This window comes from Oryza glaberrima, chromosome 9 (genome assembly GCF_000147395.1).
Source record: "Oryza glaberrima chromosome 9, OglaRS2, whole genome shotgun sequence".
In the NCBI taxonomy this organism is placed as follows: domain Eukaryota; kingdom Viridiplantae; phylum Streptophyta; class Magnoliopsida; order Poales; family Poaceae; genus Oryza; species Oryza glaberrima.
Genome location: NC_068334.1, coordinates 12,209,967 through 12,230,221, shown reverse-complemented (window position 1 = coordinate 12,230,221; position 20,255 = coordinate 12,209,967). Strand labels below are relative to the sequence as shown.

Below are 20,255 nucleotides of genomic sequence, written 5' to 3'. Positions count from 1 at the left end.
CTTCAACATCGGAGGTGCTGATGTAGCCATCTTCCGTGGTAACGTATGCCCGTTTACTAGGGCAAACCTTCTGCACATAGCCAAATCCATGGCAGCGCTGGCACTGAATTTGTCCCGTCGAAGAAGCGACGGATAAGGCACTCTTGGCGGGTGTTAATGACCAAATTTGGTAAATCATGCATCAAGTTTGAAGCTAAAGTCGAAGCGGATTTAGCTGGAGATCGTTTCTCAGAAACAGAGTGCGCATCGGCTATGGGGGCATCGGCTAACGTCTGCATCGGCTAACATTGGATTGGACAAGGGATACCCGATGTAGCCGATCTCGGCAAGGTGTTTCTAGAATCATCCTCGGGATAGATTGATGTGCTGCAATAGTATTGCCACGTATGGATTGAGTTCTAAGAAGGCAATTGTATCTATTAATTAAGATAGTTTGGTAGTTTTCTTAGAGATATGTTCGGTAAGGGCCCACCTGAAAGGGTTCGTTTGTATTTTAAGTTATGTTAGAGATGGAGTCGTGTCCAACAAGGACTTGATATCTATTTTGGGTATAAATATGACCCGAGACCATGTAATCAATTAACGCTAGTTTAATACACTTTCGGCGCATCGCCACCTTTTTACCTTCATTATTTTCGACGAGTTCTTGATTTCGAGTTGGGCTGCATCGAGTTCGATCTCCGACGAAAAGATAAAGCTTGTTATGGCGGTTTACGTTATTGGGGTTAGGGCTTACATCTTCATGACACTCTAATCATGTTCTCATAAGTTGCTAAGTTATCATATATGTCATATAATCTAGATCAACATTCTCATCTGACCTCATCGGCTAGCCTATATCATCGAAAATAGCAGATAGTCTTAGATGTTAATGCTTGGAATAGATTATATAACATATCTACCATCTCGAAAGGGTTTTTATCAACTTGTTTAGATTTATGCTTCTCTTCATACTTAATGTTGCATCGGTTAAATTTGATCTATTAAGTAATGTTTGGAATTGTATCATCTAGCTCGCTTTATAATTACCAATAGAGATAGTATCGGAGTTTTAGCCGATCTTACCTGATTTAATTATCTTGATTCTTTCACTTGATATGCTAAATCTGCCCTTTATATCAAGATTTCACTTTGGTAAAATATATTAAGCTTGTTATCAGTCTTTTAGGTTATCCTGATATTAGACTGGTTCCTATTTAGTATATTTAATCAGTATTGATATCTTAGTATAAAGTGGTATCGGAGTACTAGCCGATACGTATTAGGTTTACTTCATCGGTTATGCTATGAATATATATAATCCCTGCTTTGAGGTACTTTTGTACATAAGTGATTTATACTATCTCAGCATGCTTTCCGATCTATCCCAATCACTTGGTTTAAACATATTTCAAAGCTTAGATTATATGTCATTGATATCTACAGCCGATCAAGTAAGTCTAACTCTTTCTTTATTTTATTTTTCATGGCCGATCTGATGCATATTACATTGGCTTAATGCGAAACGATATGTCATCGGCAATCTAGCCGATCGGCTATCGTTAATGGACTTAACTTCGTTTCTGCTATTTCTTGTTGGTTGCAGGATCAAACCAACTGGCACGCCTGGAACCCGAAAGCAATTCTTTGGACCTGCACTGATCTCCCAGGCCAGTGTGTGTTTTTCACATCAACAGCGGGTACCTGCAAAGAACTTTTACCTGAATCTGCTGGTCGCGGGGGAGGTGGTTTTGGCGCTGCAGAAACTCCAAACGCAATTGGTCGCTTGCTCACTGGTGGGGGCTCCCAGAAAGAGATGGGCTTGGGAAGCCTCGAAGATGGCTTCGCCCGCGGCGTGTACGTGCTCGCCTTGTTCTTGACCTGTTGATCACGCCCCTGCAATTCCTTCTCTGCAAGCATAGCAAACTGAAACAACTAGTTGACAGTGTTAAATTCCTTATCATCAACTATGTCATGAATTTCGCGCCTCAATCCCGAGTAAAAACGACAAATAGAATCCTCGGTTCCCTCCACTATGCTACATCGCATCAATCCCTTTTGTAGCTCATCATAGTAATCATGTACATATTTATTCCCTTGTTCTAAACGCATCAGTTTCTTGCTTAATTCTCTAAGATAACATAGTGGAACAAATCTATCACGCATAGCTACCTTAAGTTATTTCCATGTAGTAGGTAAAACTCTCTCTACAGCTAACCCAGTCCACCAAATATAAGCAAACTCTTTGAACTCACTACTGGCTTGTCGAACTCTATGTTGCTCAGGCACAAGGTGGGCACTAAACTTTTGCTCTACTGTCATCTCCCAATCAAAGTATTTCTCAGCATCATAATAACCTAAAAAAGATATTATTTTAAACTTAACCTTAGAATAAGGATCATCGGGCACACGATTATTGTTACCTTGTTGGTATTGCTGATTTTGAGCGCCACTCATACCTGTCATTGCAAACACAAAAACAACAACAAACAGTGAAGATTATCCCTAACAACAAACAACAACGCATAACAGTATTTCTCCCTCCCTCCCAAGATGGAAATCAAGTCTCAAGGAGGAACTAAGTCTACATTTAACTAGGCTTAGAGTATCTTTCAGACCTTTCCTTCAATCATGGATTGATAACTTGTAATTAATTTGTACAGTTTTTCTTTTTTTAATGAAATTACCGTGGGGGACTCCCCCACTGTTTCCTGGTCAAAAAAAAAATAATCTGCTACGCGGTGTACTGATGCCTCTCAACAACTCAGCAAAATGGAGCACCTTACCAAGCTCTTACAAGTGTCTTACCCATAATGCTAAGGACGGTACAACCGGTGGCTGGTTCGTGACATCTTGAAGGACGTGATGTGGCGATTGCAAGGATCACAGCGGTGCTGAATAGAAGTATATATGTGGAGCTTAGGAGGCACAATATATAGTAGCAAAGGAACGCAATTGTGCTAATCAGAAAAATGCAAAATTGAATAATTGTTCAAAGTACTAGTCAATATGGTGGCCTAGCTTAGACTCAACTCTAGCTCAAGCAAGCACCTGACAACACTAAGGACTAGATATGAATCAATGCACAACTATGAATCAATGCACAACTCTGCACTCTCAAAACATACTCAAAGGACGAATGATTTTTTTTTTCTTTTTCTTTCTTGGTGCGGCTTTTTTTAAGCACCTTTTTGCCTTTTTTTTTCTTTTTTTAGGTGCGGCTTTTTTCTTTCTTTTTCTTTGCACCTTTCTGCATTTTCTTTTTTTATTTTTTTTATTTTTTAAACAAGAACTGACCACTAACCTCGAACAGAGACTCAAATGTAAATATGAATATTATAGGGATTGAAATGCAAAGTGCAAAATTAAAATTATATCACCTAAAAAATAGCATGCTCACATCACGTAGGTTCCGTTTTTACAAAAATATCTCAAATCCGTAACAAATATTTGGTATATGTAAGACTACGGACTCGATACCCGGAGAACTAGAGGTGGAGAAACTCTATACCCGGAGGTTCAGACTGGGAGGGTGGGAGTCGGCTCGGTCAGGTGGGGAGAGAGGCGAGTTGATGTTGAAGATAAAGTAGTCGCCCTAAAAATTAGGAAACCAACAAAAATTGATCTATATCTTAACCTCACACTTTTCCTTTTTCTTTCTCACGGCACATACGCACATATGTGACACTGGAAACCCTAACAACCGAGCAACTTCAAAACCACTCGATAAAAACTTCTCCAAACCACAAAAACGGAAACCCGACGATGAGTAGATCCGATTTTTCAAGGTCCCGGCAACAACCGACGAGATGAAAAACTGGACCCAAAACTAACGCCCAACTCAGTTGTACACCGACAGATGAACCCTAGACCTAAGTGATGAACAAATGCAATACTCAAAACTAAAGATTAAATCTAAAACTAAACTAGCACTCGACACGACGATGCAATCTAGAATTCAACAAAGCAAAATCTAATAGAACAATGTAATGGCCCAAATTGTATAGGTAAAGAATAAATATTTTTGTGTGGCAATTTTCTGGTTATGGGAAGATAAATTACCTAATGGACAACCGCGCTCTGATACCAACTGAAGAGGGATGTTAGGTCCCGATCTTCCGATAGGTATTGATTAACAGTCGAATTGGGCGGAGCCGCGACACAACTCGATCCGGCTTCTGAACGAACACGCTACTGAGCCCCACAATCGCAACACCACGTCTCCTCTGGTTATCAACCATGCCGAAACCCGGTTGACCTCGCCGAGAAGGCTAATCCCTGCATGCAAATCAAAGAACACAAGCAAGAACAAGATAGATTGCAACACAATTGCATATGAATGATTAAGCACTTGAATTTAGGGTTCCACAAACCGATCTAGCGGCGAAACTATTCTTGACTGAATAATCTAAGCAAAACCCGACTCTAAACGATGACAGCTACTGACTAAATATGATTAGGGACGTCCTAGGGTTGCCCCAGGGCGCACAACCCCTTGGGCTAAGCCCACTACACAGTTAAAAGGCCCAAAACCCAAATCAGATTCGGACCAGATGAGATACGTGGCTTGTTTTGCAGATTCCTGGCAGCTCGGTAGGAATTTTGATGTGAGACCAAAACCATCTGAAATTAGACTCCATAAGCTTTCCAACAAGTACTCATGGGCCCCGAAATTCCTTCTAGATCAGTGGCTAGGTCCGTTTGAAGTTGATGCTGTCAGGAGGCCCGAATCCAAAACCATACCGTGTAGAACTTTATCTCTTGTCTTCTATAGACCAAAAGTGACATGGTGAGATGAAAAAATACTTGGAGAAGGTCTTGGTTTGGTCCCCAATCAACTTCTTCAATCATCCATGCATTCCTTACACTCGGTCTCTTTTCTTTCACCCAAGCAAGTACCTCTGCATAAGAAAACATGCAAAACTCATTGTGTAGCAACGTTTGTTCAAATATATAACAACAAAATCTAATATATAACATATTCATCTTTGGTTGATTAATACATAAGGTAATCATGCTTATATCTGAGCTAGTTGTGTCCTCATCAGCCTGCTTGGTGCAAAAGTCCTACGGGCTATCGATCGCTGGGCACGATCGGTCCCCTCCCCACATGATTTCCTTTTTGACATTGCCGTACTTTCCTGTTTTAGTAAATTTATACATCTAAACTTTATACACATTAAGTTTACACATCTAAAGTTTATTTTTTTTTAGATAATGGAATAGATAACATCCCGGCCTTTGCTCAATAGAGCAACAGCCAATTATTATAAAGTATCACTCAAACAAAGAGTGTAGTTCAAACCAAATTAAACACACTCAAATAAAAATAAAGCGACCCACCAAGGTAAAGAGCACACAATTTTTCAAGTCTATTTAAGAATCTCCATTCATAGTTGGCAAAAAGTTGCATGACCATCGTCTCAAGCTTACGACATGCAACCTTCAGAAGCTCTCCATCTTCATCACACATTTGTAGTTGTGCCCAAGATCGGAGCCAATATGTTGCCCTGAAAATTGCCTGCATATATGAGAAAGATGGTGATTTGTCAAAAACAAAATCATTCCTACTCAACCACAGAGCCCAACATATAGCAGATGCTCCTACAAGTATTAGTTTGCTCTTCTTTTTGTCAACCCCCAAAAGAAAACCATCAAACATATGGGATATGGTATTAGGGAGGTATAAACCAAAAGCAAACCGTACCGCCCTCCAAACAAATTTCGCAAAATGACAATCCATAAACAGATGTTGGATAGTCTCATTTTTCATGCAGAAGCAGCATCTTAAGCTTCCATTCCAATTTCGTCTTGCCAAATTATCTTTGGTTAACACAACCCCTTTGAGCAAGTACCACATAAAGATTTTAATCTTGAGCGGCATCTTAAGCTTCTAAATGATCTTATTTCTCTCAATATAACTATTATTGATTAAAGCTAAATACATTGACCTTACTGAACACATACCATTCTGATGGTAATTCCATCTAAGGCCATCAGGAAAATGATTCAATTGAATATATACAATAGAAGCACATAACTCATGCCAATAAACAAGATTCTGACCCACTAAAGCTCTCCTAAAATAAACATTAAGCGGAACAGATCCCATAACATTAGCAATAGAAGAACTTTTCCTTCGGACTATAGAATATAAAGAAGGATATTTATCTTTGAACGCCAGGTTTCCTAGCCACTTATCCTCCCAAAATCTTATTTGTTCCCATTATTCACAATCCAAGAACCCATATTTAGGAAAGTATTTTTAACTTTCATGAGACCAGACAAAAATGGGAATCACCCTGTTTTTTGTCAACTTGGGTTATAGACTGATTGTAAAGATATTTTATCTTTAATAAGGTCTACCAAACACCCTCCTCATTTATCAACTTAAACAACCACTTGCTCAAAAGACACTTGTTTTGTATTTCCAAATTATGAACCCCCAAACCACCTTGATCTTTGGGCTGACAAATGATATCCCATCTAGTAAGTCTGTATTTTTTTTTATGATCATCCCCTTGCCAAAAGAAACGCGATCTATAATAATCAATCTTTTGAAGAACCCCTTTCGGTATCTCAAAAAAGGATATCATAAACATAGCTAAACTTGAAAGAACAGAGTCAATCAAAACCAGTCTACTCCCAACAGACATATGTTTACCTTTCTAGCTACTAAGTTTTTTCTCAATTCTTTGTTCAATGACTCTCCAATCTTTATTACCCAATTTTCTAAAATGCATTGGAATCCCTAGATATTTGACAGGAAAGGTACCTAGCTTACAGCCAAAGATATTTGAATATTGATCATAATACTCCTTTGCTTGGCCAAAACAGAATAATTCACTTTTGTGAAAATTTATTTTCAACCAGATAATTTTTCAAACACGGATAAAATCAATTTCAAATTCTTTGCTTGTTGTAAATCATGCTCCAAAAAGATGATAGTATCATCTGCATATTGTAAAATAGACAAACCATCATCTACTAAATGAGGTACTACCCCATGAAGAGAACCAGCATCTTTAGCCCTCTTAATTAATAAAGCAAGCATATCTGACATCTAAAGTTTATACATCTAAAGTTTGTACACTTAAAATTTGTAGGCCCAAAGTTTATATACCCGATTCAACTTTGTATTTAGATTCAAATATGTTTTTATATAGAATATTTATATACATAAAGTTTATATGTGGGAAGTTGTTAACAGTGAAATTTGGTAAGCCCGGAGTAATCATCGGCTTAGAGTCAGCATCGGCTTCGAAGTCCTGAGATTAGCCGATGAGAGTTGTCGAGTCGTCAGTTGTCGGATTCTTGCTATATTCGGTTAAGGAAATTGATCTATTAAAGGAAACTTATCCAGAAGAGACCGAGTTCAAAGAGAATGCGGCATGGCAAGTTATCTATTAATTAGGAATAGTTTGTTAGTTTCCTTTTATCTTTAGGAAAGTGTGTTTAGTGTCCGACAAGGACTTGTATCAACCCATGGGTATAAATATGTACACCCGGGGTCTATGTAATCTATCACATCGATCAATACAACTACTCTCGGCGCATCGCCACCCTCTTTACCGAGGTTTTTACTTATCTTCCGGCGGAATTTGGGCACCTGACGCGGGGCTGCATCGGTTCAGTTCGATCTCCGGCGAAGGGGTAAGTCCTACGTTCCATCGGGCCCTGGTGAATTTGTCATCTACGTCGGCGTCGTTCAAGGCTGCATCAGTATATTCGACCTTTTGGATTGCTACGGTTTGGATGATATATCAACCTACCTATTTATCATATGTCTCTGTTAATCTAGTCTTAGCATATCAATTTAGCTCTATCGGCTGCTACTCGCTTTAGGGATTCTGTCGGTATCGGCTAAATCGTGTTGCTAGATTAGATTAGCTTAGACATCTACCACCCTGAAAATAAATCAAGGGCTTGATTGTCTATATATTGTGTTTCTCTCCATACTTAGTGCTGCATCAGTTAAGTTTGATCTAATAAGTCGTTCTTAGAACCATAATCTCTAGCCTGCTTGTTGACTGCCAATAAGGGTTTCATCGGGGTTTCAGCCGATGAATTATCTAGACGTTGCATCGGCTTATAAGGATTGTATATATAAGTTGGATTTAGCCGATGACAACAAAGATTTCACTGTTTAATCTAATCTTGTGGATTTTATGACATCGGATCTCCAGCCGATGTATGCTTTAACCTTCGGATCAATGCTTATCTATCATATCATTATTAGCCGATTGGTTTATACTGGATTATATTGTTGTTATATTTTATCATCATCAGCCGATTGCCTTTATATCATCATATACATTGGACATATAGCCAATTGCTTAAACCCTATCGCTATCGGCTGGTATCGGCATCGGCTGGAATTACTCCATCGGCTTATCAGCCGATCGGCTGTTTGATCTATTGTTTACATATCTTGTCAGTTGCAGGATCAAACTGACTGACAGATCTCCCAGGCCGGTGTGTTCGATTTTTTCGTCAACAGAAGTTTACAGTATAAAGTATATATATATAAGTATAAAGTCTATGCACATAAATAAAAGATATTGGATTTGTTTTCTATTTTTTTAACTTGTTTTTTTAAAATAAATTATGGTGCAGTAAGTAGAGAATAAGGGGGGAGGAGCTGTGTTAGGGGAGCGATCACCCGACACCCGCCCATTAGCACCACCCGCCTGGTCTGCGTGATAGCGTGACTACGTACGTACGTGAGGGTCGGGAGCGGGGCGCGTGCACAATCAGGATTGTTTTTTATTATTATTATTATAATAAAACGGCAATGACAGACACGCCGCATCGCCCCTCGTTGGGCCGCCACCATTCCTCGTCCCTCTCCTTCTATTAAACGCGTCTGCCCCTCCAACCTCTCCCAACCCCCCAACGGCCCAAACCCCAATGGAGGACCCGCCGCCGCCGCCGCCGCCGCCGCCGCAGAGGCTGCGGTGCGCGGTGCAGCACTACGAGTGGGGCCGACGCGGGGCTGCCTCCATCGTCGCGCGCCTCGCGGACCAGCAGGATCCCGACTTGGCCCGCCCGTATGCTGAGCTCTGGATGGGCACACACCCGTCGGGCCCCTCCACGCTCCTCGACGGCGACGGCGACCTCATGCTGCTCAGGGACTGGCTCGCGCGGACACCCGACGCGCTCGGCCCCGCCGTCGCCGCGCGGTGGGGAGGCGACCTCCCATTCCTCTTCAAGGTACGTACGCTACTATTCGCTGCTTAATTTGTTTTAATTGGCTTGCTTGTTAATTTGTTTCATGTACGTACGTCGCTGGTGGCCGGCGCCGACGACGCTGGTTACGTGCAGGTGCTTTCGGTGGCCAAGGCGCTCTCGATCCAGGCGCACCCGGACAAGAAACGCGCCGAGGCGCTGCACGCGCTGCGCCCTTCCGTCTACAAGGATGACAACCACAAGCCCGAGATGGCCATCGCCATCACCGAGTTCCGGGCGCTCTATGGTTTTGCGGCCATCCAGGTACTTACTATATACGTGTCCAGAACCATGCCTATGCCTCACTTAGCTCCCTTTGATCCGTCGCAACACAATTTGCTTCTGCCTGGTTAATTGATACAATGTAGGAGCTCAAGGATGTCCTGAGGACTGTACCTGAAGTTGAAGGGCTAATTGGGCATGAGCATGCTGCCAAGCTCATGAGCTTCAAGGAGTATGATGCGGGTAATCAAGTAAAATCCACTTTGCAATCAGCTTTTGCTAACCTAATGTTAGCAAGTAAAGACATGGTTTCTGAAGCACTTTCCAAACTGATCAGTCGCCTGAATATTGAGAGCAAGGTGATTATTTTTTCCTAGACCCATATATAATTGCTGTGAGCTTCTACAGTATCATTTTTTGCGACATCAGTTATTATGGAGTACTCCCTCCATCCAAAAATCTAAGTCATATTTCTTTTTTACCAACACCAACAAGAAATTTTCTCGTGTAACAAAACCAAGAAACAATATGCATGCATGCAACCAATGAATGTTAAGATGGTTGTTTGGGTTCCGGTTAACAGTTTAATTTAGCATGTTAAAACGAAAAGACAACCCTTTATCTAACTCTTATATGTATGGAGCCTACAAATAAGCCAATCTCATTTGGAAAACTCAAGAAATGAAATAGGACTAAGACTTGGATGGAAGGGGTATATAGTAACCTCCGCGCCGCCTCCATATATTTCATTATAGTATTCACTATGACGATGCATTAACGTTTTCTTAATCCATGTGTCATGGAAAAGGTCTTTACGTACTACTGCTACTACCTACTTGTAAATACTTGTCACCGTTAACTTTTGAAATAGTATTTGAGCATTCATCTTGTTCAAAAAAAATCATAAAATCGTTATTTGTTTTGTTAGATGAAACTTTTGTCATGTAATGCATATGTACCTGAGATTTGTTATTTTCATATGAACTAAGCTGTAGGTGTGAACTTTAGGGGCTTCCACTCAGCTTACAGTCAACGACACTTAAGACCATTAAGTGCCAAACATGGGTAGTATTGGCTAAAGTGCACAAATGAGATAATGTTAAGGTTGAGCATAGCTTACAAGATCATCTACATGCATGTGGCTTGTAGTAAAGCTAAATATCATATTATTTCGAGTATTTATGACAGATGTTAACATTATGTTTCCTTGAAAATAATAATTCTTAGCATAACTGTAAGGTTGATCACAAAAGCCTCGATGAAATGTTGGATATATATATTTCTTTTGAGACATAACAATTGGAAACTGCAAACATGTACTACTGCATGTAGTTTTAGATCAGTCAAAGCTTGAAATCTTGCATGCCATGCTAAAAGGTACCCAAGGTTACCATTTTTATCTACATCGTGTCATTATCCCTTTTGTTTGGATCAACATTATTTGAATGTTTTTTTTTACTCCTTGTTTCTCTGTTACAGCAAGACAAATTTGCACCAATATAATGTTCCCTATTTTTTCATATGACACATATACTTTTGAAGTTGATATGATCCCCCCCCCCTCCCTTTTTTTTGCTTACCAAGTATAGTTGCCACCCAATATTTTGGAAGCTGGTGTTAGATCTAAATAACATGCACTAAATTGAATGTATATGCGGTAAACTGCTATATTCCATAATTATAGGCTGGTATGTGCTACAACTCAAATTGCCTAGTGCAATTTGTAATGGTTGAAAAGGTCCTTGAATGGTGATAACTGATCAGCAATAAGACAAAAGAGGCAGATCGCTGGATTGATGCGGGGAACTCCAAGTTAGGTAGCTTAATCCGTGACCTAATGGCCTTGTTGTACCTCACTCCCGTCTTCAATTGGGTCTGCTCTTTTTTTTTGAGAGAGAATATACCAATATGATCTTAGTGAGGTGCGGGCGCCCCTTAGAGGCGCATCGTTGTAACCTCAAACATTTTCGATCTTAATACAAAGATACGCAAGCCTTTAAGTATTCGAGAAAAACAAACAGTCTCCTTTTTCCCAAAATAAATATGTTTGGCGTCAATGTTGACTCATGTTCCACGTTTTGCTTTATTTTGAATTTTTTTCAATGAGCAACAATGGCGAAGCCTTTGATTTCTTCTTGGCTCATGATTTCTTTATGTATCCAGATTAGGACCTTAACAGATAAAGAAGAGCTGGTTTTGTCACTGGAGAGACAATATCAAGAGGATGTTGGTGTTCTAGCAGCACTCTTCTTTAACTACGTCAAACTTAGTCCTGGTGAAGCACTTCACATTGGTGCAAATGAGCCTCACGCATATCTCTCTGGGGAATGCATCGAATGTATGGCCACTTCAGACAATGTGGTCCGTGCTGGTTTGACTCCTAAATACAAAGACATACAAACTCTTTGCTCAATGCTAACATATAAACAGGTGAGTATCGATATTACTATCGTGTCACGTCTATATTACTTCCTTTATATTGTATACTTGTTCCACCTGTATGTATGTATTTGGCAAGTATATCCTCTGTGTTTACAATGTTGCCAGTGATCTTCTATCTGATCTATGATGTCGAACCTCACAATGCAAGTTAGTACCTAAGTTCACTAGCTAGGTCCATTCCATCTTTGGTGTTAAAAAATATATGTTTTAGTCTATAAGAGTTTTTTTAATCAAGTTAGTGAAGGCATATATTTTTGTAATTTGCTTCTTGAAAACTATGTATATTTTGCATGCAGGCATTCCCTGAAATCTTGCAAGGCGTTCCTGTGCAGCCACACGTAAGGCGGTACAGCCCTCCATTTGATGAGTTCGAGGTGGATTGGTGCTTGGTACCTGCAGATGAAGTTGTTACCATATCCTCGGTGCCAGGCCCATCTGTCTTTCTCGTTATAACCGGGGAAGGAGGGCTCCACGCAGAGTCTCTGTCTGGTGGGAAAAAGGAGGCAAAGGAAGGCGATGTTTTCTTTGTCCCTGCATACACTGAGATTAACCTCTCTACCCACAAGTCCATGCAGCTGTACAGGGCTGGGGTAAACAGCAGATTCTTCAGTTAACTGTCTTTCGATCGCAAGTGGACTGCACTGTGATTGTAGGGCCTGTTACTGTTAGGCAGACAGATTAGAATTGGGCCTTGGGCCCTTGGGCTTTGACCGCATGAATGAATGTGGTTGGTAGATTCATGGGCATGTCATCCTATGGCTGTGACAGTCGTATAATAATGAATAAAACAATGCTCCATTATATATACTAGCCGTCAACGCACGGGGCACTATTACAAATATTATAAATGTTATAATTTTGGTCATATATTAAATCAATTGGTCCGTTATTATCTGAATTATAGTAGTTTGGCTTGAAAGAGTACTACATGTCAATGCAATTGCAGCTTGCTCTTTATTAATTTCATCTTTTAAAATTAAATTACTAAGGTAACATATTGAGAGCGAATGATGGGTACAACTTCATATTCTTAATTTTGAGTCTCAGACACATTAAATTGTGGAGAAGCTAAACCTAAATAGTCCATGATATTGTACGAACAACATGTTTTATTAACATGGATTGTCAAATACGATCCACATGAATATAATATAGACGTTCATGGATTGATGACAAAGCCTATGCACCTTATTTTTCTCTTACCTTAAATCAATGTATTATATTAGAATTGGCATCTCAAGAAACTCTATTGGGATCAAGCTATTAAATCCATTTGTACTACTTGTTTTACAGTGTGAGAACATTTTTTTCTTCCCTATATCCCACTTTCACTTTGTCATATATACCGCAGTGTTTATATAAAGTTATAAGCATGCATATGAAAATAACATCAAATGTCAATCGATGATATTACTTTCTAAAACAAATTTAATTTATATTAGACTATCCTCGCAAAAAAAAAATATTAGACTAACTATTTGTTATATATTTTAAGAGTTGAATCTAAAATAGTGTGCACGTTTTATTAGACTGAGGTAGTAATTAAGAGGGGCATTTGCAAATTTGCCACCGGTTTTTTCAATTTTGAAAGGATGCCACTCGAATGACAGTTCTAGTGGCATTTTTTTGCAATTTTCTAGTGGCAGTTTTAACGATTTAAAGTAGTGGTAAAATTCACAATTGCCCCTAATTAAGATTGTCGGTCATTACCTCGCTTTCAGATTGTGGGAACTCCATTTGGATTAAAAAATTAATAAACTAATTGCCTCTCATATGATAAATAAACAATTAATTAAGTCGTATCTAGTATAGGAAAATTAATTCACCATAAGAAAACATATTTACCTGCGCAAATTATGACATGTACGCATCAAGAGATTGCTCTTGCTTGATTTGGTGAGAGGTGATGTTTTCCTTTGCTAACATGTGCTGGCATTGGAAACTTTTGCGCTTGTCTAAACAGTTGGGGAATTGAATTTTCAGATGATATCGCTGAATTGCTTGCTTCATCAATACATCAACTTATGTCAACGGAGGACTTAGGTAGTCTGCCTGCACAGAACATCGAGCGGAATTAGACACAGGAGACTCAGAATCGAAGGCAACCAAGCAATGCTATAGGATTGTTGAAGATAGCATAATAGTCCAACAGAAAATCACATGATAATGAGTAATGACTATTAAGATCGTTAGTTTAACTCTGCCTTTTGCGATTTGCCATAAAAGATCAATCATTAATCTGATTAATGAATCAATCTTACCAGGTTATATCGACATTGGTGGTTGGCCTGGAATCCAATCAACTCATCGGGGGTGATAGGGAGGTTATCGAGAAGGCAAGTTTGGCTCATAGTTAGCGACGACGGCGACCGCCTGGACCAGCCTCTCGTCGTCCTTCGGCAGAGCACAGAGTAGGGTTTTGTTTTTTATTATGTCTACGCTGTTATGATTCGGTACCACACTGGTGTTTCTTTTTTTCTTGAGTACACGTGCTTTTAATTACATGTTTCAATGGGCTTTTAGTTGCACGTTTATTAATGGGCCTTTTAGCTGCACGTTAATTGTACGGTTAAGATAGAGCGATCAATCTAATCAATGGTTAGATCTTTCTGATTAACGTGGAAGCTCATAGAAAGTTCCCAATTAGTATAGGTGTAGATAAGGTGTATAAACTTTTAGAGTTATCAAGCGAGATAATCTTATTACTTTCATCGGCCACAAGGCATAAGAGTTAGTCTAGAGACAATATTTGGCAATGGCAATTACTTGGTGCCAGAGGCTATGGTGCCTCCTCGTCCTAGACAATGGCGCTCGAACCTTTAGACATGACAATAACATAGCAATTCATTTTGCGATGCCTATAATTTTACGATGTTCTAACTTATATTGTGACTATATATCATTGACAATTGCTTATTTCTATAATTATACTAACTTACTCTATAGCGCACTAAAGTGATTTGTCACTGCGTACTAAGAAAAAATACACAAGTTTTATTTGGAATGTGCAATAAAATTATATTTGCACAAACTCCATTGGTTTTCTAAGGAATTGAGAGCATGATTGGAAGATGAAATTTGGACCAAACTAGGGTACTTTACACGTTTTATGTAAAGCTCCATTAAACTTCAGAGTGAATCATTGTCCTACGCGGTGTGGTGCCAAATCAACACCTAGGTTGTTTCCTGTTTTGGACGGAGAGAGTAGGCAGTACATATATAGTTTCCGTATTAGAAAATTATGGTCAAACTTCTGCATTACTAACTAAAGAAATCAAACGCAATATTTTTTACTGAAGGGAGTACTAAATTTAATCAAATGGTTAACTTTAGACATATATGCAGAAAATAATATATATATATATATATGCAGAAAATGTTAATTAAATCAATACTTGTGCGTGCTGTCTCATTTCGCTGAAAAGGGACCATTATCTCAATTTTTTTTACTGCACAATTCCCCTCAAATACTCCACCGCCAATTCTATAACACTTTCCCTCCAAAAACCAAATGTTACCCACACCTAACAACCTGCTAATCACTCTCCGCAGATTCCTACGCCATATAATCCCAACTAACCCACGACCTCCATTTTTCTTGGACGAGCTGGACTACCCACCAAACCACAACTCGCCTCTGAGATCAGATTCTTCATCTCCAATCTGAAATTCGCAACTGCCCCAGCCCTCTCTCTAGCTAGGGGCTCTCCTCCATCAAGACTCCTGAAGATCCAGATTCTCCTGACTGCTGTATCCTTCTTGCGTGCCCTTGACAAGTAGGGCAGAAGATTCAACATCTGAACCCCAAAAGGAGTCCATGGTTTGTGTGTCTTATCACCAAATTCTTGATGCTTATTTCTGAGAGATTGAAGAACTAGGGTTCAATTTCGATTCATTGATGTGTTCTCTGTTACACTAATTCTCTATGCACTTCATATGTTTGATGAAATGCTTGACCATGTACAGTTTCTGTTCATGGTGCCACCACTGCCTTCCCATCCCTGCCATATGAGGTCCATTTATCTGAGTTAAGATCACCGAGTTTTTAAGCAAGCTATTTCTTTCCTTTTAGGAAGAAGTAATGTGCTACTCTTTGGACTCTGGGAGATCCTCTGCCTAGCAGCATGTGCGTTGAAAAAAAGATGGTGGTCAGGCAAGAGGCATTTTGTCTAACTGAAAGCGCTTTGATTCGACCAATATTGTTACTAAATATGGTAGGATGATTCACTACTGTTTTTGGTTATGTTAGATTTTTTAAATATGGTTTTAAGTATATATGTCTATATTTCCTTTTGGATGAAAAATATTTCATTATATTCTCATATGTGAGTTTTGATATGAACCAAATGTAGCTATGGATCACATACGTATCCTAGGTCTCCTAATTATGGGCAATAAGTTTACTATCCTGATTACAGCAGGATTTGCATTGAGATTGCATTCAAAAGAAAAAACAATAGAAGATTATCGTGTTGAACGCACAGGCACCCTGAAATAATTTTAGGCAGGCAAGGTATCTGGGTAATCTTTGGCCATGCTACAAAAGCAAACAGGCAAGTCTGATATGTATGGTCTATCATGAAATGAGTGCCACTATCTTAATTGAGAGTTTAGTAATACTTATTGCATCAAAGCTCAGTTATAGCCTTATAGGCATCCAAACTGTAGCTTTTCTCTTGCAGCTGCTATTTTAAAATCTCCTTTTACATTTAGCTGCAGCTAATTATTTTTTTTCCTTTCCTGGCAAGCGGCTAGAGTTCAAGCTCCAGGAAAAGGTCACATTTAGGCAAGTTCTACAGTCTTTCAGGTAATTGATCATTTGATTTCCTTGCACAAGAGACTGCACAGATTTATTGTGTGTATGTGGTGCCACTACCACTGCACAGAAAACTGTTGCATGGTATTATATTTACCAGTGCTGTAACTTTTGTCCATCTATATTTTAAGAGTTATTTCCATCAAGTACAATGTAGTTTTCACCATTTAACTGATTTATGAACTATGGGAATCAAAGGTCCAGAGAATATAATATTTGTTTGCTTGAGGCTTTCATGTATGCTTCTCCAACTGACAACATGTGATGTGGGATATGATATTGTGCCTTACTTCAATGTACAATACAAGTAAATACTTTATCCATTCAAATGCAGCTTGAATAATCAATAGTTTTTTTCAGCACGTATATATATTTATATATTTTCATTGCATTTTTGTATAATTGAACTGTCTGCAAAGCAATTGTTTTTTGTTAAGTATGAGTTATCCTTTTTAATATGAAAGGTTGTGTGTAATGGTCAATGGTTTGCAAATTGCAATGCCGCAAAATGAGAGCTGAGCCACATAGTCCATGTGCCATGATTTTCTTATCCACTCTGTAAGCACGTGCTCCTTTAAAAAATATTATATGGTTCAGCTTGATTAACATTTAATTTGTTATTTCCCTGAAAGTTAATTCATTATAATATGATGTTCTTGCAGAGTTTCTGTTTCCAACCTGCTAAATGCTGAACATAAAGACGAATAATCTAATTTTATTAGGTAGAAGCAATGAGACAACTGCAGTGGTTGAGATTCGAACTCATGTGGACAAGGAAATGTTCACTCCAGCTAGCCTATTCTGTTCTAATCCAGTGTATATTTCTGTTTGAGCTTTTTTTAGCCTCACTGTAGTTTGTGCAAGAAAGTTTTAAATGCCATATTCTATCTTTGAATCCAGGGAAAAAAAATCTTATTATTAACCTTCATTCAATTGCAGATGGCTGATAGGAGTTGTACTACCACAGGTAGGAGTTGTGAGAATGCTCATGTGCATACTAGGGAGTTATTGTTGCAAAATTAATTGATGGTTCAAAATTGACTTCTTATCAAGCATATATGCATTAAAAAGCATATTATCTTTCTCTTCCATGGTGTGTGGTTCCAAAGTTTAATAGGTTACCAATATGTGTTCTTTGCCAGTGCAGGATATCAGGATCAAAGTAGGTATTTATTCTGATCTGTATGGTGGTGGAGGGTAATTCTTCTAGGTCAACTGGTACCTTTCTCATTTTCAGAAAACAACAGTAATCACGATGATCATTTTTAGTGGTAAGAGTATCATCATTTTTACTCTTTTTTTTGCGAACCAGGCTCAAAAGAACATATTTCAGATGAGTAGGAAGCTTTGTTTTCTGATGGTCTGAAAGGTTAGCAGTTAGCCATTCTCTGCTTTCCCTTTACTAGACAAAAATAATATGAAACTCTTTACTATAAGATCTGTTCAAAATCAATTATAATAACCCAGTTTCTAATCTGAGGATGGAAACCATTAATAAATTATCTTCTCCATAGGATCAGCAGCAATCTTAATGAACATCAAGACAATTGACAATATGCCCATGGTAAAGAGTGCCGACTGATTGGCCTTCGTTTAGTGTACATTTGTAGTAGCTTTCTATAATAATAATAATGAACAACATATATAGTGAATATAGTCGGCCAACCTTTCGGCCGATCCAGTAAAATATATGGTGAATTTCATAATTACAACTGTGAATACTAAGAACAAATTTTCTATGCAGGTTCAAAAAGATCAATGGTTGAATTTCCACGGTTTAAGTGACTGCTCAAGAAGTTATCAAGAATTGGAAGAATGAATAAAGACTAGATAGGAATAGATATATTTCATATTTCTGCTAGTATTTTTTTTTGCTTAAGATGTATTTCCTCCATTTAAAAGACATGCTTACTATGAAATGATGTAAAAACAGTACTTCCTACAAATTTTGTTATGGTAATGCAATATATTACGATCAGTTCACTATACTTGTGATTATTTATCCATTGTGTATATGTGGTTATGCCTATTTCTTTTTTGATGTTCTAAAACCTCCAAACCAGAATGTATTAATAGATGTATTCTTTTCTTAAATGTATTAATAGATGAAATGTCTTGCCGGTTCATATGTAGTTATGTTACAATATGTAAAAAAAGGTGTTACAAATATGTTGCTAGATTTAGAAAATGATATCACTAATAGTGTTGGTATAGTTAACAAAAGGTGTCACTATGGCCTATAGTAACACATAAATATGTGTTGCTATAGAATGGATGTAACACTTTTCCAGAAGAACACCTAGATGTGTTACAACTGACTGAACTATTGTAACATAGGCTATTGTAACCGTTAGTAAATGTGTTACCCTATACCCTTGTAACACTTTTTCCAATATATTGTAACAGAAATTCCTGTTACTATAAACCTGTACTGACGTAGTGGCGGCCGCGGCTCGGCAAGCGGCTCGACTCTAGGGTTAGGGCAACGACACATGACATAGATGATAGGAACAGAAAAACATAGCCCTAAAAGGACGGAAAACCTCACGGGAAAACAACGGCGGGCGGAGGGAGGACGACGGCGGCGGCGGTTTCGGCGGCGAGCTCGGGATCGACGACGACGACGCTAGAAAATATTGAATGGTTAAGTTAGATAGATGAACCAATGGTTGCAGCTGCAAACCCATTAGTGGAGAGGGAGAACGGAGTATCGGCGACGCTACAGCGGCGACGGCGACGGCAACCGGCGGCGGCACAGGGGCTAGGCGGCAGCGCATGGCTCGACTAGGGCTGCGGGCGGCAGTGGCTAGCTCGGGTGGGGGCTAAAACTATTGAGTTGGAAAAGGAAAAAAACAAGGGGAGGGATTACTTATATAGGGGAGGATTAGATTAGGAAAGGTGGAATCCTAGTGGGAGTAGGATTGGGAGAGCGGAGGGAGTCCGACTCGGCTGGGGGAGGGGTGGCGCGTGCTGGGGAGGGGGAGAGGGGGTGCACGGCCGGCTGGAGAGGGGGAGGGGAAAAAGGAAAAATGAGAGGACTAGGACTTTCCCAAAAAGGAAAATCAATGTGGTGCCGTTTTAGGGAAAGAACAGAAACGGTCCCGCGAACGAAAACGGATACGGTTCGCTAAGCAAAACGAAACCGCGGACTAAGAGGGGAGTGAATTGGGCACAATTCACGACCAAGGGCAAAGGATGAAACTACTATTAGAGAGATCTTGACACTTTTAAACTTAGCAACACTGCATCTGGTGTTCTGATATTTACTCTTCAAGTCCTGTTAGTGATTTTTAGATAAAAGAAATTGTAAAAAAATTCTCCCTGACAATTCCAATTATTATATGTGTTGTTAACTGGGGTTTTTCTCTTGGTTAACCAAAGCAAATTCTTGAAGCCATTTATTAGTGATTTGGAACCTAAGGGAAGGGAAAACTCCGGGTGTCACAACCATGCAACAACAAGACTACTCACGAATCAAGATAAAATGGAGAGAGAGCTCCACGAGGAGGGAAGAGGTGTAGAGTTGAAACACTATTGGAGAAATGCTTAGGAGTCCTGGTTGGTAACC

General features: G+C 39.2%; 1 protein-coding gene and 1 long non-coding RNA gene across 11 annotated transcripts; both read left to right on the top strand.

Moving 5' to 3' along the window:
• Nucleotides 1-8,827: 8,827 nt before the first annotated feature.
• On the top strand, nt 8,828-12,821 carry LOC127784225 (mannose-6-phosphate isomerase 1-like). The gene is made up of 5 exons (XM_052311413.1): nt 8,828-9,192; nt 9,304-9,471; nt 9,576-9,788; nt 11,593-11,859; nt 12,168-12,821. The coding sequence occupies exons 1-5, from the start codon at nt 8,890-8,892 to the stop codon at nt 12,483-12,485; spliced, it is 1,269 nt and encodes a 422-aa protein (XP_052167373.1). The 5' UTR covers nt 8,828-8,889; the 3' UTR covers nt 12,486-12,821.
• A 2,591-nt stretch (nt 12,822-15,412) lies between these two features.
• Nucleotides 15,413-18,673, top strand: LOC127784243 (uncharacterized). Of its 10 annotated transcripts, XR_008019473.1 has the most exons (8): nt 15,413-15,691; nt 15,944-16,085; nt 16,627-16,678; nt 17,152-17,503; nt 17,627-17,654; nt 17,835-17,905; nt 18,000-18,056; nt 18,432-18,673. It is a non-coding gene; the product is annotated as an uncharacterized LOC127784243 (long non-coding RNA). The 10 variants fall into 10 exon arrangements; XR_008019466.1 differs by having other exon boundaries at nt 16,627-17,503; XR_008019468.1 differs by having other exon boundaries at nt 16,620-17,503.
• Nucleotides 18,674-20,255: the final 1,582 nt, after the last annotated feature.

What these genes read in the sequence shown, in the direction of transcription:
- LOC127784225 (XM_052311413.1), top strand. Translation starts at nt 8,890, where the DNA reads ATGGAGGACCCGCCGCCGCCGCCGCCGCCGCCGCCGCAGAGGCTGCGG. An exon ending in ATGGTTTTGCGGCCATCCAG is followed by an intron (nt 9,472 to 9,575) that starts GTACTTACTATA and finishes GATACAATGTAG; the next exon opens with GAGCTCAAGGATGTCCTGAG. An exon ending in CAATGCTAACATATAAACAG is followed by an intron (nt 11,860 to 12,167) that starts GTGAGTATCGAT and finishes TTTTGCATGCAG; the next exon opens with GCATTCCCTGAAATCTTGCA.